General features: G+C 46.1%; 1 protein-coding gene across 1 annotated transcript in view; it reads right to left on the minus strand.

Annotated features, from left to right (window-relative positions):
* Positions 1-25,730, minus strand: part of LOC134965601 (nicotinamide N-methyltransferase-like) — a 44,870-nt gene extending 19,140 nt beyond the window's left edge. The window contains exon 1 of the mRNA XM_063941948.1: positions 25,580-25,730. Within this exon, the coding sequence (XP_063798018.1) occupies positions 25,580-25,730 (151 nt within the window). The remainder of the gene's footprint in view (positions 1-25,579) is intronic.
* Positions 25,731-25,972: the final 242 nt, after the last annotated feature.

Raw genomic sequence — 25,972 nt, forward strand, 5'->3', positions numbered from 1 at the left:
TACAAAGAAGAAAGAAAAAAAAAACACGGGTAGGTGGTATACAATTATGGATGGACTGCCGAGTGCCGACACAGAGGTAGCTACAGCCGTGGACTAACGTACTGTGTCTGCTGCTAATATAGACTGGATGATTGATAATGAGATGAAATCAATATATATATGTATGTATATATAATATCACTAGTACTGCAGCCGGACAGGTAGATAATATATTTATTAGGTAATGATGACTGATGACGGACCTGCTGGACACTGTCAGCTCAGCAGCACCGCAGACTGCTACAGTAAGCTACTATACTATAGTAGTATGTACAAAGAAGAAAGAAAAAAAAAAAAACACGGGTAGGTGGTATACAATTATGGATGGACTGCCGAGTGCCGACACAGAGGTAGCTACAGCCGTGGACTAACGTACTGTGTCTGCTGCTAATATAGACTGGATGATTGATAATGAGATGAAATCAATATATATATGTATGTATATATAATATCACTAGTACTGCAGCCGGACAGGTAGATAATATATTTATTAGGTAATGATGACTGATGACGGACCTGCTGGACACTGTCAGCTCAGCAGCACCGCAGACTGCTACAGTAAGCTACTATACTATAGTAGTATGTACAAAGAAGAAAAAAAAAAAAAACCACGGGTAGGTGGTATACAATTATGGATGGACTGCCGAGTGCCGACACAGAGGTAGCTACAGCCGTGGACTAACGTACTGTGTCTGCTGCTAATATAGACTGGATGATTGATAATGAGATGAAATCAATATATATATGTATGTATGTATATATAATATCACTAGTACTGCAGCCGGACAGGTAGATAATATATTTATTAGGTAATGATGACTGATGACGGACCTGCTGGACACTGTCAGCTCAGCAGCACCGCAGACTGCTACAGTAAGCTACTATACTATAGTAGTATGTACAAAGAAGAAAGAAAAAAAAAACCACGGGTAGGTGGTATACAATTATGGATGGACTGCTGAGTGCCGACACAGAGGTAGCTACAGCCGTGGACTAACGTACTGTGTCTGCTGCTAATATAGCCTGGATGATTGATAATGAGATGAAATCAATATATATATGTATGTATATATAATATCACTAGTACTGCAGCCGGACAGGTAGATAATATATTTATTAGGTAATGATGACTGATGACGGACCTGCTGGACACTGTCAGCTCAGCAGCACCGCAGACTGCTACAGTAAGCTACTATACTCTATAGTAGTATGTACAAAGAAGAAAGAAAAAAAAACCACGGGTAGGTGGTATACAATTATGGATGGACTGCCGAGTGCCGACACAGAGGTAGCTACAGCCGTGGACTAACGTACTGTGTCTGCTGCTAATATAGACTGGATGATTGATAATGAGATGAAATCAATATATATATGTATGTATATATAATATCACTAGTACTGCAGCCGGACAGGTAGATAATATATTTATTAGGTAATGATGACTGATGACGGACCTGCTGGACACTGTCAGCTCAGCAGCACCGCAGACTGCTACAGTAAGCTACTATACTATAGTAGTATGTACAAAGAAGAAAGAAAAAAAAAAACCACGGGTAGGTGGTATACAATTATGGATGGACTGCCGAGTGCCGACACAGAGGTAGCTACAGCCGTGGACTAACGTACTGTGTCTGCTGCTAATATAGACTGGATGATTGATAATGAGATGAAATCAATATATATATGTATGTATATATAATATCACTAGTACTGCAGCCGGACAGGTAGATAATATATTTATTAGGTAATGATGACTGATGACGGACCTGCTGGACACTGTCAGCTCAGCAGCACCGCAGACTGCTACAGTAAGCTACTATACTCTATAGTAGTATGTACAAAGAAGAAATAAAAAAAAAAAACCACGGGTAGGTGGTATACAATTATGGATGGACTGCCGAGTGCCGACACAGAGGTAGCTACAGCCGTGGACTAACGTACTGTGTCTGCTGCTAATATAGACTGGATGATTGATAATGAGATGAAATCAATATATATATGTATGTATATATAATATCACTAGTACTGCAGCCGGACAGGTAGATAATATATTTATTAGGTAATGATGACTGATGACGGACCTGCTGGACACTGTCAGCTCAGCAGCACCGCAGACTGCTACAGTAAGCTACTATACTCTATAGTAGTATGTAAAAAGAAGAAAGAAAAAAAAAACCACGGGTAGGTGGTATACAATTATGGATGGACTGCCGAGTGCCGACACAGAGGTAGCTACAGCCGTGGACTAACGTACTGTGTCTGCTGCTAATATAGAGTCTAGACTGGATGATAAATTATTGATAATGAGATGAAATCAATATAATATCACTAGTACTGCAGCCGGACAGGTACTATATATATTTATTATGTAATGACTGATGACGGACCTGCTGGACACTGTCAGGTCAGCACAGCACCGCAGACTGCTACAGTAAGCTACTATAGTAGTATGTATAAAGAAGAATGAAAAAAAAAAAAAAACACGGGTAGGTGGTATACAATATTATATATATATATATAAATTATATACAATTATATATATTTATATATATATATATATTAAACTGGTGGTGATTGATTATTAAACTGGTGGTCACTTCAGGTCACGTTGCAACTTGCAACTAGTACTCCGAGGCCTAAGCAGAAAATCACAAAATATATTATTATTATACTGGTGGTCAGTGTGGTCACAACAATGGCAGTGTGGCACTGACTCTGGCAGCAAAAGTGTGCACTGTACGTTATATGTACTCCTGAGTCCTGCTCTCAGACTCTAACTGCTCCCCACTGTCAGTGTCTCCCCCACAAGTCAGATAATACACTTACAGTCACACTATCTAATCTATAAATATCACTTCAGCAAGTAGTATAGTAGTATACAGTATAGTAGTACTCCTCCTAATAATGCTCCCCAAAATACTGTGTCTCTCTCTTCTCTAAACGGAGAGGACGCCAGCCACGTCCTCTCCCTATGACTCTCAATGCACGTGTGAAAATGGCGGCGACGCGCGGCTCCTTATATAGAATCCGAGTCTCGCGATAGAATCCGAGCCTCGCGAGAATCCGACAGCGTGATGATGACGTTCGGGCGCGCTCGGGTTAGCCGAGCAAGGCGGGAAGATCCGAGCCTGCTCGGACCCGTGTAAAAAACCTGAAGTTCGGGCGGGTTCGGATTCAGAGGAACCGAACCCGCTCATCTCTAAAAAACACATTCACTAACAATATTGAAAAAAAACAAATAACATGCTCACCTACACACACTACATTACATTAAATAAATAATAATGTAGGTCAAGTCACAAAAACATAAGGACCCTATAGTTATAGAGATTTCACTTCACAGAGCATAAATTAAATATAAAGAGGACAGACACCCTATGGCTCCCGGGACATTAGGGCAGTGGCGTGCGGTGAGGTCAGAGGCTGGTGAGGCACTACAGCCATAATGTCCGCCGAATCCTGCCGATGACCACTACCGCCGCCAAGCCAATGCCCGCTACTGCCACTGAGCCGATGCCTGCTGCCACCGCCAATGGCTTACAAACTCGCCCACCATCAACTGACCCAGCCCTCCGCCACTAATTTGCACCTCAGTCCGATGCCGCCAATGCCCGCTGCCTGCCTGCTCATCATACTTGTGATATATTGTACATTTTTATAGAAAAAAAATAAAAATTAGTGTTTGGGAAGGGAGTGGGAGGAGGACATGAATGCAATTTTGTTGTCCAGGGCTTCCATTAACTTAATGGAGAAGGGTCTGAATGGGTTAAAAAATTAAAAAAAAAATGCGTGAGGTCCCCCCTCCTAAGTGTAACCAGCCTCGGGCTCTTTGAGCCGGTCCTGGTTGTTTAAAAACTGGGAAAAATTTGGACAGGGGTTCCCCGTATTTAGACAACCAGCACCTGGCTCTTAGACCGGGCCTGGTTCCAAAAATACGGGGGACAAAAGATGTAGGGGTCCCTCGTATTTTTAAAACCAGCACCGGGCTCCTCTAGCCAGGGACATAATGCCACAGCCGGGGGACACATTTATGTAGGTCCCTGCGGCCGTGGCATTACCCCCCCAACTAGTCACCTCTGGCCGGGGTTCCCTGGAGGAGTGGGGACCCCTTAAATCAAGAGGTCCCCCCTCCAGGCACCCATGGGCCAGGGGTGAAGCCCGAGGCTGTCCCCAGCACCCCTGGGCGGTGGGTGCCGGGCTGATAGCCATAAGTGTGTATGAAAAAGAATATTGTTTTTTTGTTGTGGAACTACAAGGCCCAGCAAGCCTCCCCCGCTTGCTGGTACTTGGAGAACCTCAAGTGCCAGCATTCGGGGAAATAACGGGCCCGCTGGTAACTGTAGTTCTACAACAACAAAAATACCCAAATAAAAACACAACACACACACCGTGAAAGTAAAAATTTATTAAAACACACTTACACACTCACACATACTTACCTACATCCCACGCCGGTCACGTCCACTTGTCCATGTAGAATCCAATAGGTGGTTCCTGTAAAAATGAGAGAGAGATTACTTACCTACATCCCACGCCGGTCACGTCCACTTGTCCAGTAGAATCCAATAGGGCCGGTACCTGTAAAAATGAAAATTATACCTACAAACAAAGTAATCCACAGGAGGAGAGAGAGAAATTAATGAATATTATGTACTCGCTGACGCGGGAGGACATTAGCACAGACAGGGAAGAGTGCTGCTGCTAACTGGGAGGATGGAGCAGGCTCCCCCAATAGTTGTGAGCCTAGTAGCTGTACCCCTAGTAGCTTTGCCCCCTGTAGCAGTGCCCCCAGTAGCAGTGCCCCGAGTAGTTGTGACCCCTGTAGTTATGCCCCCAGTTGCTGTGCCCCTTGTAGCTGTGCCCCCTGTAGCTTTGCCCCTTGTGGCTGTGCCCCCAGTAGTTGTGACCCCTGTAGCAGTGCCCGTTGTAGCTGTGCCCCTTGTAGCAGTGCCCCTTGTAGCTTTGCCCCCAGTCGCTGTGGCCCCTGTAGCTGTGCCCCCAGTAGTTGTGACCCCAGTCGCTGTGCCCCTTGTAGCTTTACCCCCAATAGCTGTGCCCCCAGTCGCTGTGCCCCTAGTAGTTGTGACCCCTGTAATTGTGCCCCCAGTTGCTGTGCCCCTAGTAGTTGTGCCCCCCCAGTTGCTGTGCCCCTTGTAGTTGAGCCCCCCAGTTGCTGTGCCCCTGTTGCTGTGCCCCCCAGTTGCGGTGCCCCTGTTGCTGTGCCCCCCAGTTGCGGTTTTGCTGTGCCCCCCAGTTGCGGCGCCCCTGTTGCTGTGCCCCCCAGTTGTGGTGCCCCTGTTGCTGTGCCCCCCAGTTGCGGTTTTGCTGTGCCCCCCAGTTGTGGTGCCCCTGTTGCTGTGCCCCTGTTGCTGTGCCCCTGTTGCTGTGCCCCTTGTTGTTGTGCCCCCCAGTTGCTGTGCCCCTGTTGCTGTGCCCCCCAGTTGCGGTGCCCCTGTTGCTGTGCCCCCCAGTTGCGGTTTTGCTGTGCCCCCCAGTTGCGGTGCCCCTGTTGCTGTGCCCCCCAGTTGTGGCGCCCCTGTTGCTGTGCCTCCCAGTTGCGGTTTTGCTGTGCCCCCCAGTTGTGGTGCCCCTGTTGCTGTGCCCCTGTTGCTGTGCCCGTTGCTGTGCCCCTTGTTGTTGTGCCCCCCAGTTGCTGTGCCCCTGTTGCTGTGCCCCCAGTTGCGGTGCCCCTGTTGCTGTGCCCCCCAGTTGTGGTTTTGCTGTGCCCCCCGGTTGCGGTGCCCCTGTTGCTGTGCCCCCCAGTTGTGGTGCCCCTGTTGCTGTGCCCCCCAGTTGTGGTGCCCCTGTTGCTGTGCCCCTGTTGCTGTGCCTGTTGCTGTGCCCCTGTTGCTGTGCCCCTTGTTGTTGTGCCCCCCAGTTGCTGTGCCCCTGTTGCTGTGCCCCCCAGTTGAGGTGCCCCTGTTGCTGTGCCCCCCAGTTGCGGTTTTGCTGTGCCCCCCAGTTGCGGTACCCCTGTTGCTGTGCCCCCCAGTTGTGGCGCCCCTGTTGCTGTGCCCCCCAGTTGCGGTTTTGCTGTGCCCCCCAGTTGTGGTGCCCCTGTTGCTGTGCCCCTGTTGCTGTGCCCGTTACTGTGCCCCTGTTGCTGTGCCCCTTGTTGTTGTGCCTCCCAGTTGCTGTGCCCCTGTTGCTGTGCCCCCCAGTTGCGGTGCCCCTGTTGCTGTGCCCCCCAGTTGCGGTTTTGCTGTGCCCCCCAGTTGCGGTGCCCCTGTTGCTGTGCCCCCCGTTGTGGTGCCCCTGTTGATGTGCCCCCCAGTTGCAGTTTTGCTGTGCCCCCCAGTTGTGGTGCCCCTGTTGCTGTGCCCCCCAATTGCGGTGCCCCTGTTGCTGTGCCCCCCAGTTGCGGTGCCCCTGTTGCTGTTCCCCCCAATTGCGGTGCCCCTGTTGCTGCCCCCAAACACAAACACATTAAAAAAAAAAACACACACACATACATACTTACCGCTCCTGCAGCGCCGTCCTCCGTCTCCGTCCGCTGGCTCGTCTCTGCTGTACTATGGGAGAGACGTCATGACTCATGACGTCTCTCCCATAGTAGCGGCGCTGGCTGCAGCGGGCGCCCACACAGGCCACGGTGCCTGCTGCAGCCGGGAAGGGGGTGATTGGACAGCGGATCCAGCACTGGATCCGCTGGGCCAATCACATCTGGGGCACTGACAGGGGCGTGCATTCATCGCACGCCCCTGTCATTGCGGCACCAGTATAGGTGCCGCTTCCCCATTAATTTTCAATGGGCTTTCACAGCCCATTGCTGCGCCCCGCCCCCTGCCCGCCCCCCGCTGCCCGGAGTTTTAATGTTAGCAGCGGGAGGCACCTCTCCCGCTGCCTCCCACCCTCACAAGCAGCCACAGGGGGGGATTATTAAAATAATGAAAAAAGATATTTATAACAGACTCTGTTATAAATATCTTCTTTTTATTATTTTAATCATTATGACAGGGGAGGCACTGCCTCCCCTGCCTCCCCTGACTGCACGTCCCTGCATTAGGGCTGCTGGCGTGGAGAGACCATGTTGCCATTACCAAAGCAATGCAATCTCCTTATCACATAGCACGGCTTGGAGTACATCTTGACGTGGTGATGTCATGTGTGCGATGAGGCAGCGCACTGAAAATGAGGGCTGGAGAACTACCAGGAAGTGTGATACCCTCTACTGGAATGCAAACAGGCTATTAAGTCTGTTATACAGGTTATCCTCCATTTTACTGACCACCAATGGTAATTTCAAACACTGTTATATATAAGAAAACTGTTGCAAGCAAAGTAAAAGTTTCTAACTAAGGCTAATTATAGAGTTAAACTTCTTAGGTTTTATCAATTAACAGGAAACTACTGTATGTAATCTCTCTGGAGGCTTCAATAGAGAGACAGGGAGAACAATGACTCACTTCACATTTGAACTCCAGACCACATAGAGATGACTGAGCGCTGCTGGTAAGCTTTCTCATAATGGAATACTTCCGTGTATACTATAGTATTGTACATTAAAGTCTATCCTATGGCTAATATTGAATTTTCAATAGGTTTATGTAGGAGCTTTAGAAAACCCATTAGAAAACTATAAACATACTGTATTCATTAAACGATTCTGAAAAAACGACCAAAACGTTATGTCTTCGGTAAGTACTTTTTTCTTCTCAATCTAGTGATCACTTAACCCTGTATGGTTTATTAATTGTTTTTTTTTTTTTTTTTTATTTATTTATTGAGTTTTCACAATGAAGCAAAAAAAGATACATACATTTGTGCAGTCCTAGAAAAGGAACAAAGAAGACATCCAGACTTGGCAAAAGATAACACTGACATAACATGATGTCTCTTACTAAGAAAAGTACAATTAAACGTTCAGCAAGTAAGAAAGTGTATCTGCACAAATAGCATATAGAAGAAAATTAGTAAAATAGAGAAAATAAACACAGAAAGAACAAGTACGTACTGGAAAGGGAGGAAGGGGAGGGACATAGAGCGCAGAAAGGGATATATAAAAGCTTTTCTGTGACAGGTTTGTAACAGGATGAGAACAAGAAATATAAGGGAGTTCATGAGACAGGTTTGGAGACAAGCATTGATAGAGTAAACAAATAATTTTAAGCGTCAATGGCAATGGCAATGCGACGCAGTAAGAACCATTTTGTCGAATCAAATAAAGATATCACATGTTGTTGCTGAGAAGAATCTAAAGAATCTATAAATGGGCCCCATTTTTTGTAAAAGCGTATAACATTACATTCAACTTTGGGTAGAGTGGACTGGCGATCTAAGTGTAAGGTACGAATAAGGCGTGAGCGTTAAGTATCAAGCCTAGGAGGAGACTTGACAATCCAAGTAGTAAGAATTAACTTTTCCCTAAAGTTAGAATAACATATAGTATCGGGATAAGGTGTTTATGTTGTGATGGGATGCCCCAATCCTTAAACATCAGGCCAAGCATTGCTTTGCAGTTCAACTTTAGTTTGAGATCAACTCCACATTGATAAACCACAATACTTTGTACCAGAATTTCTTTATTTTAGGGCAATTCCAAAAACAATGTAGAAATAGAGCATTGGAAGCTCCGCATTTCAGACAGTTCCCAGATTCAGAAAAGACCATATGTTTTCGTTGGCCTGGTGTAATATAGGCTCTGTGCGTAAATTTAACATGTGTCTCTTGAAGTTGTGTTGAATGGAGTGCTTTAAGAATATTAGCAAAATTATCTGTCCATTCATTGTGAGTTATGGGAGAAAGGTAATCTGCCTCCCAACTCCGGACAATCGAAGCCCATAGTTTTGTTTCAAACCCTAATAATATGTCCCAATTAAGGTAGGAGGTTTTATAAGGGGAGAGCGAAACTAAGGCGACAATATGTGAGAGAGTGTCAATGTCAAGGGTCGGGTCATATGATGGGGGTAAAGAGAGGACATAGGTGGTCATTCCGAGTTGATTGCAGCCAGCAACTTTTTGCTGCTGCTGCGATCAATAGTCTACGCCTATATGGGAGTGTATTTTAGCTTAGCAGGGCTGCGATCACTTGTGCAGCCCTGCTAAGCTAAAAAAAATTCAAGCAAAACTAGACTAGCCCTGGACATACTTACCCTGTGCGATGGATCCAGTGATGATGGGCCCAGCTTTGACATCACACTTCTGTGCTCCTTTGTCCTTGACACGCCTGCGTTTTACTCACCACTCCCCAAAAACTGCTCCAAACGGTCTGGATCCGCCCATCCATGCCTCCTTCTTTTCAATCTTTTTAGCGGTCGCCGCTGCAACCACTTCCGTCGGTAGCCGCAACGTAACCCACCGACCCCTGTCGCCGGGCAATGTCGCGCATGCGCACTGCGCCCGCCACGCATGCACATTCTGCCGCACATGCGCATTCCGCACCCGTTCGCAACGCAGCGAAAACCACTGCGTGCGAACGGGTCGGAATGACCCCCATAGTGTCTTAATTGTAGGTACATAAAAAAGTTAGCCCATGGGATCTGGTAATTGTCATTTTGTCAGAGAAGGACATCAATACACTTCCAGGATCAAATACATCTTTAATTAATGCAATGCCCTTATGTTGCCAGTGAAAGAACCTCGCATTGTCCATCACCGCTGGAAAACATGGGTTGTCACAAAAGGATATAAATTTAGAGTGAGCCGGGTTTTTCTTAAGTGATTTATTTACAGATCACCATGCCAAATAAGCAACCCAAAAGAGAGGGTTAGTGCGGGCAGACATAGGGAGAGTAGCTTTAGGGGTGTGCAATAAAGTACGAAGATCATATGGAGCACATAATGTTGGTTCTAATGTGTAACTAGAGTAGGTAGAACGAGAGCAACCAGTCAAATATATATCTAAATGCTACAGCTTTGGTAAAAGCGGATACATCTGGCACAGCCAGACCACCCGCACTTTTGCGTAGTTTAAGTTTGGCCAAAGCCACACAAGGTCTCTTACCTGACCATAGAAATTTGGTAAAAAGTTTATCACACTATCGGAGGTCTGATTTTGTTAAAGCGTATGGTAGCATCTGGATAAGATACGAAAGTTCAGGAAAAATTATGCTTTTTAGCACAGCAACTCTGCCCATAAGGGACAAGAGTATAGGAGACCAAGCATCTAACTTCGTGGCAATGGCCCTCATTCCGAGTTGTTCGCTCATTGCCGATTTTCGCAACGGAGCGATTAAGGCAAAAATGCGCATGGTACGCAGTGCGCATGCGCTAAGCATTTTAGCACAAAACTTAGTAGATTTACTCATGTCCGAACTAAGAATTTTCATCGTTGAAGTGATTGGAGTGTGATTGACAGGAAGTGGGTGTTTCTGGGCGGAAACTGGCTGTTTTCTGGGAGTGTGCGTAAAAATGCAGGCGTGCCAGAATAAAACACAGGAGTGTCTGGAGAAACGGGGGAGTGGCTGGCCGAACACAGGGCGTGTTTGTGACGTCAAACCAGGAATGAAACGGGCTGAGCTGATCGCAGTGTAGGAGTAGGTCTCGAGCTACTCAGAAACTGCTAAGAATTATTTATTCGCAATTCTGCTAATCTTTCGTTCGCAATTCTGCTAAGCTAAGATACACTCCCAGAGGGCGGTGGCCTAGTGTGTGCAATGCTGCTAAGAGCATCTAGCGAGCGAGCAACTCGGAATGAGGGCCAATGGCCAATTAAACTACTAAATTCCTGTCCAGCTGTGAAGGTCAACGTTAACGGTTTACTAATGACTCCGGTTTACTAATGACTCCCCTCTGCTCTTTGCACTAGTAATTGAACCCATGGCTTGTGCTATTAGGGCTTCTACTGCTATTAAAGGGTTTCATACTGCAGGTCATGAAGAAAAAGTCAGAATACAGTATATACCGATGAAATTATTTTATTTTTAATGGACATGTGTCATTCCCTGCCTGCTCTTCGTGTACTGGTAAAAATATGGCTATTACTGAGGAATTAATATTAGCTGGGACAAGTCTGTGGTGTTTCTGCTACTTTCCTCTATGCCACAACCCCTCTTCTATGACCTTCCTTTTAAATTGTGTACTCAGTTTAATTGTCTACTATAGGTATCCACATTTTGTTACTGGCCTTGTAAATCTTATTAAGATGATTATCCAGCCTAAATACCTGCATGTCAACCAGAATGTCCCGGTTTATGTATTTGGGGACACAAAAGAGCAGTATTGCTTATTAAATGCTAAGTGAATCTAGATGGTAGGGCAGTTTTGCCCTGATTGATAGTTGTCTCTATTATGTAACCACTCAGTTATCACAGTTGAGTGAATAGGTCTCCCCTGGACCTTTCTGTGCCCCTCTTAGAAAAAGTGGGATTAACATTTCCCCCTATACTGTTTCTTCTGGCATGCACCCTACTCTCTTCCTTTACTCCGCTGCTAAAACAGGCTCAGAGAGTGTGGATGGCAGCTGAGAAATTGTTAGGCGACCTTGCTATAGACCCCTGTTCTCCCATATGGAATAACATGACTTTCCCTGAAACCCGTAGTTTAGAGGGTAGTACTTGTTGACCTGAATGACCTGACAGACATTGTCGCATCCTACATCAGCTACTGTGAGGACATGTGTGTACCTACCAAGACTTACTGCATTTACAACAACAACAAGCCCTGGTACAATGCCCAGCTCAGGCAACTTCGTCGTGCCAAAGAGGAGGCCTATAGCAGCAGTGACAGAGCACTATACAACCGTACTAGGAACTCTCTGACTAAAGGAATCAGGCTAGCAAAAAAGCGGTTCTCGGACAAGCTGACAAACGATCTCTTCACCACTGACCCCGTATCTGTATGGAAAGGAATGCAATCCATAACCAACTATAGGAAAACATCAAAGTCCACCACCATGCACCAAGACCTAGCAGACAAACTGAACCACTTTTATTGCAGGTTCGCAAAAGAAGTCCCCTGCAACCCAAACAATCACCTCTATGATGCTCCGAACACCGACGGCCAACCCCAGGCACTGCAAGTCACCCAAGAAGAGGTGGAGGCATTGTTCAAAAGGGCCAAACCCAGGAAAGCTCCGGGTCCTGACGGAGTGTCACCATCTGCCCTGAGAGCATGTGCGGGTCAGCTCGCCCCCATATTCACCAAGATCTTCAACAAATCACTGGAGCTACAGAAAGTCCCTTCCTGCCTCAAAAGGTCTACTATCGTCCCGGTTCCCAAGAAACCCACTATAACGAACCTGAACGACTACAGGCCGATAACACTGACGTTTGTGGTCATGAAAACGTTCGAGCGTCTGGTTTTGAATCACCTGAAAACTGTGACTGGCCCCCAACTGGACTCCCTGCAGTTCGCCTATTGATCGAATCGGTGAGTCGAGGATGCAGTCAACCTGGGCCTGCACTACATTCTACAGCATCTAGACATTCCCGGTACCTATGCGAGGGTCCTGTTGGTCGATTTCAGCTCGGCCTTCAATACAATCGTCCCCAGCATCCTCCACCCCAAATTACTTTGCCTAGGGGTCCCAGAAGCTACCTGTTCCTGGATAGTAGACTTCCTGACAGATAGGACACAGGTGGTGAAAGTGGGAGAATTCACCTCTCAAGCGCGGTCCATTAGTACAGGGGCCCCTCAGGGCTGTGTCTTCTCACCCCTGCTCTTCTCCCTTTACACAAATGACTGTACCTCAGAGGCGCAATCAGTAAAGATCATCAATTTCGCCAATGACACCACCGTCATCGGCCTCATCAAGGACGGGGACGAATCGGCATATAGACGGGCAGTAGACCGGCTGGCCCAGTGGTGCATCCACAACAACCTTGAGCTCAACCCCCTCAAAACTGTCGAGATGATAGTGGACTTCAGGAAGAAGTCATCTAGTGCACCTCCGCTAACTATTGCTGACAGTGTGGTATTGCTAGTGGACTCCTTCAAGTTTCTAAGGACCACAATCTCCCTGGACCTTAAATGGGGGTCCAACACTGATGCCACTGTTGGGAAAGTGCAGCAGAGGTTGTTCTTCCTCAGGCAACTAAGGAAGTTCAACATCCCACATAAGCTTCTGTTCCTCTTCTACTCCACGTTTGTGGAGTCGGTATTGTGCTCCTCGATACTCGTATGGTACAGCTCCGCCAGCGCGAGGGACAGATGCAGGCTCCAAAAGGTGGTCAGAACCACAGAGAAGATCATCGGTGCCGACCTTCCCTCAGTCCAGGACCTGTACCTGTCCAGAGCTAAAAAGCAGGCAATGAAGATAGTAAAAGACCAGCTACACCCCAGCCACAGCATGTTAAACTTGCTTCCTTCAGGCAGGCGTTACAGGGCTGTCCCCGCCAGGTCCACCAGAAGCCTCAAAAGTTTATTTCCCCAAGCCACCCGCCTGCTGAACTCCTGAACATTGACTGACTAGACGTACATGTAACTAACTTATGTCCCTACGGTATACCTATCTGTGTGATTTTACACCTGCTTATCTGTTACCTACTTGGCTGTTGTATAGCAAACCGAAGACAAATTCCTAGTATACGCAAGTATACCTGGCCAATAAAGCTGATTCTGATTTTGGTTGGATTGCTTTTGGGATATCCGCTATTGGACAACATTATCAGGATGGCTTATCCACACTTTTGATTATTTGTCCTCTATGTATGCTTTTAGTAAACACTATTTTTTCCAATAATTACAACTCCGTCATGCCTTGTCTACACAGTAGAAGGGCCCTGCTCCACAAATGATTAAAGCCACTATACATATGCTGGTTCATACAATGCCCTGTCATAGAATAGTTTCTGTAATGCATCTATCATTTATTGTGATTGTTCTTAACTTAACAATATACACTGCTCAAAATAATAAAGGGAACACATAAACAACACAAAGTAACTCCAAGTCAATCACACTTCTGTGAAATCAAACTGTCCACTTTGGTCACTTTTGAAAGCTGGCGGTGCTTTCACTTTAGTGGTAGCATGAGACGGAGTCTACAACCCACACAAGTGGCTCAGGTAGTGCAGCTCATCCAGGATGGCACATCAATGCGAGCTGTGGCAAGAAGGTTTGCTGTGTCTGTCAGCGTAGTGTCCAGAGCATGGAGGACACCAGAAGACAGTCCAGTACATCAGGAGAAATGGAGGAGGCCGTAGGAGGGCAACAACCCAGCAGCAGGACCGCTACCTCCACCTTTGTGCAAGGAGGAACAGGAGGAGCACTGCCAGAGCCCTGCAAAATGACCTACAGCAAGCCATAAATATGCATGGGTCTACTCAAACGATCAGAAACAGACTCCATGAGGGTGGTATGAGGGCCAAACGTCCACAGGTGGGGGTTGTGCTTACATCCCAACACCGTGCAGGACGTTTGGCATTTGCCAAAGAACACCAAGATAGGGAAATTTGACACTCGCACCCTGTGATCTTCACAGATGAAAGCAGGTTCTCACTGAGCACATGTGACAGAGTCTGGAGACGCCAAGGAGAATGTTCTGCTGCCTGCAACATCCTCCAGCATGACCGGTTTGGCAGTGGGTCAGTAATGGTGTGGGGTGGCATTTCTTTGGGGGGAGCCGCACAGCCCTCCATGTGCTCGCCAGAGGTAGCGTGTCTGCCATTAGGTACCGAGATGAGATCCTCAGACCCCTTGTAAAACCATATGCTGGTGCGGTTGGCCCTGGGTTCCTCCTAATGCAAGACAATGCTAGACCTCATGTGGCTGGAGTGTGTCAGCAGTTCCTGCGAGATGAAGGCATTGATGCTATGGACTGGCCCGCCCTTTCCCCAGACCTGAATCCAATTGAGCACATCTGGGACATCATGTCTCGCTCCATCCACCTACAGACTGTCCAGGAGTTGACGGATGCTTTAGTCCAGGTCTGGGAGGAGATCCCTCAGGAGACCATACTCCACCTCATCAGGAGCATGCCCAGGCGTTGTAGGGAGGTCATACAGGCACGTGGAGGCCACACACACTACTAAGCCTCATTTTGACTTGTTTTAAGGACATTACATCAAAGTTGGATCAGCCTGTAGTGTGTTTTTCCACTTTAATTTTGAGTGTGACTCCAAATCCAGACCTCCATGGGTTAATACATTTGATTTCCATTGATAATTTTTGTGTGATTTTGTTGTCAGCACATTCAACTATGTAAAGAATAAAGTATTTAATAAGAATATTTCATTCATTCAGATCTAGGATGTGTTATTTTAGTGTTCCCTTTATTTTTTTGAGCAGTGTACTTAAAATAGCTTCTCAACTAAAAATAGTGACACAGGCACCAACTGCATTAGATTTTAAAGGTCGTTGTATTTATTAATTTGATGACCCTATATGTTGGGATGACAAGGAAGGTGCTACAATGGCCAGCTCCAGTCAAATATATCATACAACTTGGTGGCAACTGACACGCCCCAACTGTAATGGCAGCGACTGACACGCCCCAACTATATATAAGCATAACCTGTGCTGTGGAGGACTCGTCGCCCCATACTGGCACGGTATGGTCCTCCTACTGGGAATTCAAGACACAATGTAAGCAACCGTGCGCACCCTCTTGAGTATAATCAAGGAGTATAGAAATTGACGTCACAAAGTTCAGAAGACACTAGTTCTTTTATATAGAGAACTAGAATATTAAATGTCCAAATTCAGTCCAATCCAAAGTAGGCTCAATGTCCGTTCTGTATCCTACTCATTCAAATCCTCTCTCCTTTCTCCTGGTGGAATAATACCTCTGTATAGACCCAAAAAATAGGAAGAGAGGGATATATAGTGTAGTACAGTTTATTCGTTTTTACCAAAAAAAGTTGTTAAAAAATGCAGCAAATTGCACACAATGAATCCACCAATGACTAGGCAGAAAAGCGTACTGGATAAATAGGGGTGTCATACAATGCCCACCCAAACAAGCATAGTGGTATCCCACGGGTACCTCCAGATTTTATCAGGTGCCGTGTCCTTGTCTGGATCTGCAGTATCCAAAGATAAACGTTCCGGTCTGCTACAATCTCCCTAATCAGCTCACCAACACGTTTCTGCTCCCTTGGGAGCCTTTATCAATGTGTATAGTGGACTGAAACTGGTCTGTTTTTTTTTATCCCCACAAAGTGATCTGATCTGATGGTTGAGACTGTATGTGTCCTCCTGGGTCTTTCTACACTTTAATTCTGCTAGTTTGCTTACTTCCCATATTGGCATCTTAAATAGCACCTTATTAGAAATGCTCTAAACGTTTTACACCATCATAAAATACTTTAAAATGCTCTTAATTAGCCATCCGCGGCGTGCGTTCCAGCTCCCTGGAACGCACGCTGCTTCCTGTTTCCGCCCCGGCTCTCTCGTCTCAACGGGAGTGGGTGGAAGTGCGTCACTGGAATGCACCGCACTTCCGCGTTCCACTGTACACAACTTGGACGCCGCTACTTCCACTGTATTAATAACATAGTACGCCCTGTCATTTTCACCTTTGTAGATACATCGGGCATATGGTATATAAAATCTATACTTAGATCCACAGATAATCTATTGTTTCTTTAGATTTAAAGATCTCTAGGTAAAAGTGCAATGTGCAATCAATCTGATAAAATATCACATACATATACATAAAATACAAACACATGGATGAAAAATATATATAAACATTGCATACCAAAATACAAATGTAATAAAAAAATAATATATATATATATATATATATATATATATATAAAACTAGGCGATTCATCGCGCCCTACGGGCGCTCTTCACACCGTCGTTCGGGGGTTCGCCCCTTTAACCTCTGCACGGCTTTGCCACTGGTGGGGGAGGGGGCAGTTAGCCGGGGTGGTGCGGTTGGGGGTGGGTGGGTGTGAGGGTGCTATGGTTGCAGGGGCGGGTGGGGGTGGTGCTGCAGGTAGGGGAGGGGTGGGGGTGCGGGAGCAGGGGTGCTGTGCGTAGTGGAGGGTCAGGGTGCCATGGGTGGGGAGTTGGGAGCAGGGGTGATGTGGGTTTGGGAGGGCTGTGGGAGAAGCTGGTGTGGGAGTGCCGTGGGTAGGGGAGGGGGGGGGTTTCTGGGCGTGGGGGCGTTGTGCCATGGGTGGGGGACAGGTGTGGGGGGGCAGTGGTGGTGCGGATGGGGGGTGGAAGGTGGCTGCGGGGGTTCTGAGGGTTGGGGGTGTGGCGTGGGTGGGGGAGGGGGTGCAGGAGCAGGGGTGTGGCAGATGGGAGAGGGGTGGGTGCAGGAGGGGCAGATGCGGTGGTGGTGCGGGTGGAGTGGAGGATGCAGGGGTGTAGCGGGGGGAGAGGTGGGTATGGGGGTTGAGTAGGGGGGTGCCACGGGTGGGGGAGGGGGTGGTTTGCTGGTGTGGTGGGTTTGAGGGTGCCACGGTTGCAGGGGCGGGTTCTACAGGTAGGGGAGGGGTGGGGGTGCGGGAGCAGGGGTTCTGTGCATTGGAGAGGGGCGGGGGTGCCATGGGTGGGGGGTTGGGAGCAGGGGTGATGTGGGTGTGGGAGAAGCTGGTGTGGGAGTGCCGTGGATGGGGGAGGGGGGGTGCAGGAGGGGCAGATGCGGTGGTGGTGCGGGTTGGGTGAAGGGTGCAGCGGGGGGAGAGAGGTGGGTATGGAGGAGGGGTGCTGCAGGTGTGGGAGCTACGGGTGGGGGCGGGAGTGCCGCGGGTGGGAGCGGATGTGTGGGATGCATTGGGTGCCGCAGGGGGTGGCAGCGGGTGTTGGTGCTGTGGTTGGGGGAGGGGGCAGAGTGCCACAGGTGGTGCGGGTGTTGGTGCTGGGGGTGGAGTGCCACGGGTGGTGGGTGGATGCGGTGGGTGCCGCGGGTAGGTGGCGCGGGTGTTGGTGCTGCGGGTGGGGGAGAGGGTGGGTATGGGGGAGGGGCAGGGTTGCAGCAGATGGGGGAGGGGCGGGGGGTGCTGCAGGTGTGGGAGCTACGGGTGGGAGTGCCGCGGGTGGGAGCGGATGTGGGGGACGTTGGGTGCCGCAGGGGGGGGCAGTGGGTGTTGGTGCTGTGGGTGGGGGAGGGGGTAGAGTGCCACGGGTGTTGGTGCTGTGGGTGGGGGAGTGCCACGGGTGGTGGGTGGATGCGGTGGGTGCCGCGGGTGTTGGTGCTGCGGGTGGGGGAGAGGGTGGGAGTGCCGCGGGTGGGGGGCGAATGCGGTTGGTTGCCGCGGGTGTTGGTGCTACGGGTTGGGGGAGGGGGCGGGAGTTCTGCGGGTGGGTGGCGCGGGTGTTTGTGCTCTGGGTGGGGGAGGGGACGGGAGTGCCGCGGGTGGTGCGGGTGTTGGTGCAGCGGGTGGGGGAGTGCCACGGGTGGTGGGTGGATGCAGTGGGTGCCGCGGGTGTTTGTGCTGTGGGTGGGGGAGGGGAGAAGTGCCACGGGTGGTGGGTGGATGCGGTGTGTGGCGCGGGTGTTGGTGCTGCGGGTGGGGGAGAGGGTGGGAGTGCCGCGGGTGGGGTGCGAATGCGGTTGGTTGCCGCGGGTGTTGGTGCTACAGGTTGGGGGAGTGAGCGGGAGTTCCGCGGGTGGGTGGCGCGGGTGTTTGTGCTCTGGGTGGGGGAGGGGACGGGAGTGCCGCGGGTGGTGCGCGTGTTGGTGCAGCGGGTGGGGGAGGGGGGGAGTGCCACGGGTGGTGGATGGATGCGGTGGGTGCCGCGGGTGTTGGTGCTGCGGGTGGGGGAGGGGTGGAGTGCCACGGGTGGTGGGTGGATGCGGTGGGTGCTACGGGTAGGTGGCGCGGGTGTTGGTGCTGCGGGTGGGGGAGAGGGTGGGAGTGCAGCGGGTGGGGGGCGAATGCAGTTGGTTACCGCGGGTGTTGGTGCTACGGGTGGGGAAGGGGGCGGGAGTTCTGCGGGTGGGTTGCTTGGGTGTTTGTGCTCTGGGTGGGGGAGGGGACGGGAGTGCCGCGGGTGGTGGGTGGAGACGGTGGGTGTTTGTGCTATGGGTGGGGGAGGGGGCAGGAGCAGTGGCGGCACAACATGGGTGCGGGGAGTGCGGCCCGCACCCGGGTGTTACCCTCTGAGGGGTGACACCAAAGTGCCGGCTCCTGTCACAGCGCAGAAGCCAGCACTGCAGATTCAGCAGTGTCCCCCGAACCACAACGTGCCAAAAATGGGGGTCGGGACGTAAAGCCATGCCCCCTTCTGCGAAGCCACGCCCCCTTTTCGCCTGCGACCGCAGCGGGTGTTAGAAAAGTGAAGACTCTGGGCGGGGTGTTAGAAAAGTGAAGACTCTGGGCGGGAGTGCTGCGGATGTTGGTGCTGCGGGAGGGGGAGGGGACGGGAGTGCTGCGGGAGGGGGGCAGATGCGGGTGGTTGCCGCGGGCGGGAGGGAGGGGAGGGGAGGGCAAGTCACTGTTCAGCATGTGTCCCTGACTCAGTGGCAGCCGCAAGACTGTGAGGCGGGTAATGTGAGTTCCGCTCACACTCAGCGGCTGCGGTGTCGCCACTCACCAGGGGCAGTACGGGGAGAAGGGAGACAGGGGACTGGGCGGAGATCGAGAGGGGACTGGGCGGAGAGAGGGAGGGGACTGTTCCTGGCCAGATCTGTGCCTGTGACTCCGCCCAGCGTTACGGCCAGCACAGAGTCACAGACTTGGGCAAATATATAGGAGATATATATAATAATACTTTAAAACACCATCTTACTTTAAAATCACTCTTATATTTTTAAATCAAATTACATATTTTAAACAAGGGGAACTTTCTTCTTGTGAATTCATAGAAACCCTTTTAGCTCAAATTCTAAATTTAAACCTATTGGAGCCAGTGTTCCCATGTCGTAAATCCATTTTATTTCAGATTGTGCTAAAACTTCTTCAACATTTATTTTTCTCCAGTGATTATTTACCATTTTTTATCCCTATAACACTTTTTAGAGACCTGCAATTACACATACAGTATGTGTCGCTTTAAAATGATTGGATATAGAATGATTTGGCTATCCCTTCTTAATATTGCGCAGATGTTCCGCCCAACGTTCTTTCAAGGGTCTTGATGTACGGCCTATATATTGCAATCACAACTGCATTCTATGAGATATATACAATTTTGAGTATTACATGTAATAAAATAAATAATGCAGTAGGTTCTACCCATTGTTGTTGATTGAAGCTCTTCTATTTTACTCGGTTGGACAGTATGATGTCTGCACATATTACAGAGTCCACACCTATGGAAACCCCTGGTTTTGATTCTTCCTGATTTTTTGGGACTGATAGCACTCTTTACTAACTTTTGTTTTAAATTTGGTGCCTTCCTATAAATAAATTTTGGTTTCGATGGTAAAATACTTTTCAAAGTGGGATCTCTACTTAACAAGTGCCAGTGTTTGTTCACTATTCTTTCAACCTCTTTATACTGACTGTTATAGGATGTAACAAATGGTAAAATTATATCATCATTTTTATTTTTAGTGTGTTTTTAGAAGATCATTCCTTTCTACAGCCATTTCCTCAATACATTTATTCACCGTTTCCCCATCATATCCTTTCGCTACAAATTTTCATTGAAGATCTTTAGACTGGTCTCGGAAGGTTTCAAGATCTGTGCAATTTCGTCTCATCCTCCTAATTTGGCCTTTAAGTACATTCTTTATCCAGTTATAATGATGGTTGCTCTTTGTTAAAATATATGAGTTACTATCCGTAGGTTTTAAAAAGGATTTTGTTTTTAATACTTTATTTTCTATATATAATGTAAGATCTAAAAAATGAATTTCCGTAGCAAAAGTTAAAAATATATTACAATCGTTGTAATTAAGGGCTGTACAGAATGAATTTAATAATACGTCATCACCTTCCCATATAAAAACTATCGATAAAACGGTACCAAAACTTTATATTCTTTAAGGGATTATTTTCGGACCAGATTTTTTCATCCTCCCATAATCCCATAAAAAGGTTGGCATACGCAGGGGCAAACCATGTGCCCATTGCCTTTCCCTTCTTTTGTTGGTAAAACTTTCCATTGTACCAAAAAAAATGATTATTTAAAATAAATGTAATACTATCTAAAATAAGCATAACTTTCTTCGCCTCAATGTTACTTTTCAGAAGGTGGTATTCTGTAGCTTTCATTCCTTTTTCATGGTCAATGATAGTGTATAAGCTACTGACATCTGCAGTTTCTAATATAAAATTTGTCTGCCACTTAATTTTTTCCATTTTTTGTAGAATATCTCCCGTATCCTTAATGTACGATCTTAGTTTTAAAACTTCTGGTTGGAGGTGGTGATCCACAAAATGGGACAAATTGGATGTAACTGAATTCGTACCAGCCACAATTGGCCATCCTGGGGGTTCTTCTTAATTCTTGTGGATCTTCAGTAAAACATAGAAGACTAATGTGAAAGATCCCGTTCTTCCAATGTAGCTTTCTTCCTTTTACGTTATTGTTTCCTCAAGCCTATATTTTGAAATTAGATTCTTCAATTCCTTCTTTCATTAGGGTTACTCCTCAGGACGATACAAGTGTCTTTATCGTTCAGTTGTTTCTTAATTTCGTTATCGTATTTCTCCACGTCCATAATAACTACCCCACCCCCCTTATCTGCGGGTTTGATGATTGTTTTCATTTTCACTAAGTGATTTAACAGCTTCTCTCTCCCTTTTAGATAAATTCTGGCTTTTACTCCATTTTGAGAGAATTTCTTCTAAGTCAGCCTTAACGGCCCTACCAATACTCTATACAAAACACCCTTGTTTGAAGGTGGGGTTGAAAGTGGACTTCGGACGGAATATATCTCTATCCATGGTACACTCAAATTTTTGATTAATGAAGTATTTTTTAAGCAATACTTTTCGAATAAATTTCTGAATATCTAAATAGGTTTCAAACTTTTTTAGTTTGTTGTCGGGGCAAATTTCAGACCTCTCTCTACTTTAGTTTCATCATTAGACAAGGTATGTTTACTCAAATTGAATATTTTGGTTTTATCTACTTCTACTTCCACATTTATTATATTCTCACTTTCCTTCTTAGTGGTTCCTTTACCTCGTTTTCCCCTTTTCTTCCTATCTCTTTTAAAAACTAATATATTTTGTATTGACTCCCACTCTGCCCTAAAAAAAATCTTCATTGTTGAAGACTTAGAACCTATTTCTTGTGTTCATTGAAGAATGATTTCCCTCTCGTCTATTTCTATTCCACTCAACTTTTACATAGAACCCATTATTAGTTTTATATGGTCTTTCTCTTTTTCTTCCTTCTCCATATGGTCTTCTCCAATTCCTCTGGAAATTTCTTTCTCTTGAATATTCGGTTTTCCTAGTTCTAAATTGCGGTTGATCCCGTCTGTTCATTCGTCCAGTATGCCTCCTATTCTCTTCTTTTTGATGATAATTAATCCTTCTAGGTGTAGGACTGAGTATACATTCACATGAGGGTTCTTCTATTTGTTCACCATTTTCACTTTCTCCTCCTATATCTTCTATTTTTTCATCTCTTTCCTTCTTGTCTCTATTATATTTCCTTTTTTTTCTTAAAATAATCTCTTTTTCTTTCTTAATAACCCCGATTCCATTTTACTTTCAAAATAACTGTATTCCTCCATATCTCTAAAGGGCATAAGATCCTTAGTAAAATTATCTATTTGTCTTTCTAGTTGTTCTAAAGTCTTTCTCCTTTCTTGTATAATTAACTCCATTAAAGCCATAGAACAGTCCTCTAAAATTTTCTACCATTTTAAATAAAATTCATTACGTTCATTTTCAGAGGAAGGTTTTTTATCGATTTTTAAACCTTTAGGAGTAAGTATTTCTGCTACATATTTTTCTAAAGATGTGGCTTCTCACCATACTTTGCTTTCTCTGATGAGGACATATTCTAATTTTCTCATAATAATTTCAGTTTCATCTATGGTTCCTAAATCATTTTTCCTTTCACCTCCATTTTCATTTATCTCAAAAACTGAATTAAGTAAAAGTTTTCTTTGGTCCCTATAACCAAGCATGGTGCAGCTAGTTTTTATGGGTATACAGCTTATAAATACAACAGATACTAAAACCAATGCACCAACTCAATAGTGCAGCAACAGAAGCTATGGTGATCCCAACCACCAAATATGAACTCAAGACACACAACACAATGTAAGCAACCATGCGCAACCTCTTGGGTATAATCAAGGAGTATAGAAATTTATACGTCACAAAGTTCAGAAGACACTAGTTCTTTTATATAGAGAACTAGAATATTAAATGTCCAAATTCAGTCCAATCCAAAGTAGGCTTAATGTCCGTTCTGTATCCTACTCATTCAAATCCTCTCTCCTTTCTCCTGGTGGAATAATACCTCCGTATAGACCCAAAAAATAGGAAGAGAGAGGGATATATAGTGTAGTACAGTTGATTAGTTTTTAAAAAAAAAAAAATGTTAAAAAATGCTGCAAATTGCACACAATGAGTTCATATTTGGTGGTTGGGCTCACCATAGCTTCTGTTGCTGCATTATTGAGTTGGGGCGATGGTTTTAGAATCTGGTGTATTTATAAGCTCCTACTGGGAATGCCCATTGTCCCCCCTAAGGGGCAGGACAACACTAGCTGTCCATCAAAGGGGTAAATGCCCTACAGCAACCACTTATGCTACATATGACCGCTGGCCATAGCACCTTCCAGCCTGCTGCAATTTAAATATTTGCAGATCGAATGAGTAATTGAAATGTAAAACACGAATAAAATAAAAAATTTGGGGAAGAGCGGGTGGGCTTCCAAACCAACAAGAGGACTATTTTCACTCAAAATCCTCCCTATAAAATCTGCCAAAGCCCTCCTACCCTCTACTTGCTGATAGGCCAGGAATAAACCAATAATATCAAGCTAATATTCTTGCTCTGCCTAGCAACATACTGTAGCTTAAACTAACCAATCACAAAAATCAAAGACCCTTATACAGTACGTTTTTGTGCCTATTCAGCTCTCTCCCATTTTTCTTTTCTCCTCTTCTCCTCTGGGACTGATGCTCTAGGTGCCCTTTGTGTTAAATAGGAGGCAGATTTGGATGCAGTTGATGAAAATTGGGAATATGTCCTTGGATCCCCCAGAGTCACCACAGCATATGCTTGATTTCAGGAGATACAACAATTTATTTTACACAGCATCTACTAGGACCCCGAGCAAACATTTTAAATTTTGAGGATCGGTGTCATACTGTATATCTCCACCAAATGTGTTCCGTGTCAGCTGCTAATTTCTGGCATCTCCTCTGGCTATGTCCCAGGGTGTCGTTTTTTTGGAAAAGAATAATAGCTTGTGTATGTGTAACATAGGTATCCAAATTCCTCTAATGAACCCACAAATTTGTATTTTTGGCCCAGATATGCAGGATTCCCTCTCTGTCTACCTTTGTCTTAATGTTAATAACCCTCTTATGCTATCCTGTGTTTGTATTCCTTGTACCTGGGTGGCCCCTGACACTCCCTCCTTCTCTACCTGAGTGGCATTAGTCAATACTACACTTTCACATGAATGTTTTATGTACACTAAACGTAAATGTCCGGTGAAGTGCAAAAAGGCATAGGGGCCTCTGGCAGAACTCTCACTATGCTCTTGCCTCTTGATTCCTATACTTTATGGATCATTCACAAACATTGTTTCGGGACACACCGATTTGCCTACAAATACCTCTGACAGCCGGCATACTTTCAGACATTTTAACGTACACATCTATATTTGATTATAGATCCTGGATTGTTTATACTGGTTATACTTATCCTTATCCGAACTGTATTCTCCTCACAGATACCCCATTCACACCGCACAAATAACCTGGTATCAACCTGGTATATTGCCGGGTCGCTGCGCAGTTTGAAAGGGTCACTGACAAATTCCCAGGTCGCCTGACCCGATAATTCTTCCCAGAAATAAAGAAGGGTTATTCTCAGGTTATTACCGGTTCAGGCACAGTATGAACAAGTTACCTGGGTCGATGCGACCCGGTACCCATTCACAGCATAGGGAGAGGCGGCGTGAAGATGATCTCATCTCCAGTTCTCCGCCCCCGATGCCGCCATGGTCCCCTCCCCCGGATGGCAACCTGACTCGGCATATTGCCAGGTCGGGAAGCATATTCTCAGGGTCACACCCAGGAAGGACCCGTTTCCAATTACCTGGTGCGACCCGGCAATTGCGATCTGAATGGGGTATTAAAGTACTCTTCCTCTTAATATATTATTTTCAGTTTACTATACTTTTAGAAGTTTTCATATTTGCAAATGCTGATTCTATGTGATACCACTTCTTTGTTTTTAAGTAATTTTTTCTATGCCTTTTGAAATCCAATAAAAAAATACATGATTAAAGGGAAATAAAGAAATATATAATCCTAGTTCCAGCATACAGTATTACTGTTATCATTATTTTATAAAGTACCAGCATTTTATGCAGTGCTGTACAGATAATATATTTTTAATGCACATCAGTCCCTGCCCCATTGGAGAATACAGTCTAAGTAGTCTATTTACTAAGCCTTATATGAAGATAAAGTTCACGGAGATAAAGTACCAGCCAATCCGCTCCTAACTGACATGTCACAGACTGGGTTTGAAAAATGACAGAATAACATACAACTATGCACATAAACACACTAGAGCTAATATTGCCAATGTAGTATACAATACATACCCTCATTGAAAGAACGGAATAAATTCTCCATTGGAAATTTAAGTGAATCATCTCCAAAGATCATTTCTTCTTTGTTAGAAAAATATGATTCCAGAGCCTCTCTGGAGTCAAAGCCATGTACATGATAGAATTTAGTAGAGCAGGAATCCATCTTGTATTATTGTATCACAGACTGGCTGACTCTCACGTCGTTGTCCCTCTTTTATTTGACTGGCACAGGATTTCTGTTTATATAAACTAGGATATGTACATGGATATGTATATTCATCAGTAGCAAGAAAATCAGTATTATCACATGATGGTTTATTAAAGTCATGATGCGATGATAAAAAAAACCAAGATTACCATAAAATACATTTTCAATTTTATTTTCAAATATTGTAAAATGTTTAA

Source organism: Pseudophryne corroboree, chromosome 10, assembly GCF_028390025.1.
Source record: "Pseudophryne corroboree isolate aPseCor3 chromosome 10, aPseCor3.hap2, whole genome shotgun sequence".
Classification (NCBI taxonomy): domain Eukaryota; kingdom Metazoa; phylum Chordata; class Amphibia; order Anura; family Myobatrachidae; genus Pseudophryne; species Pseudophryne corroboree.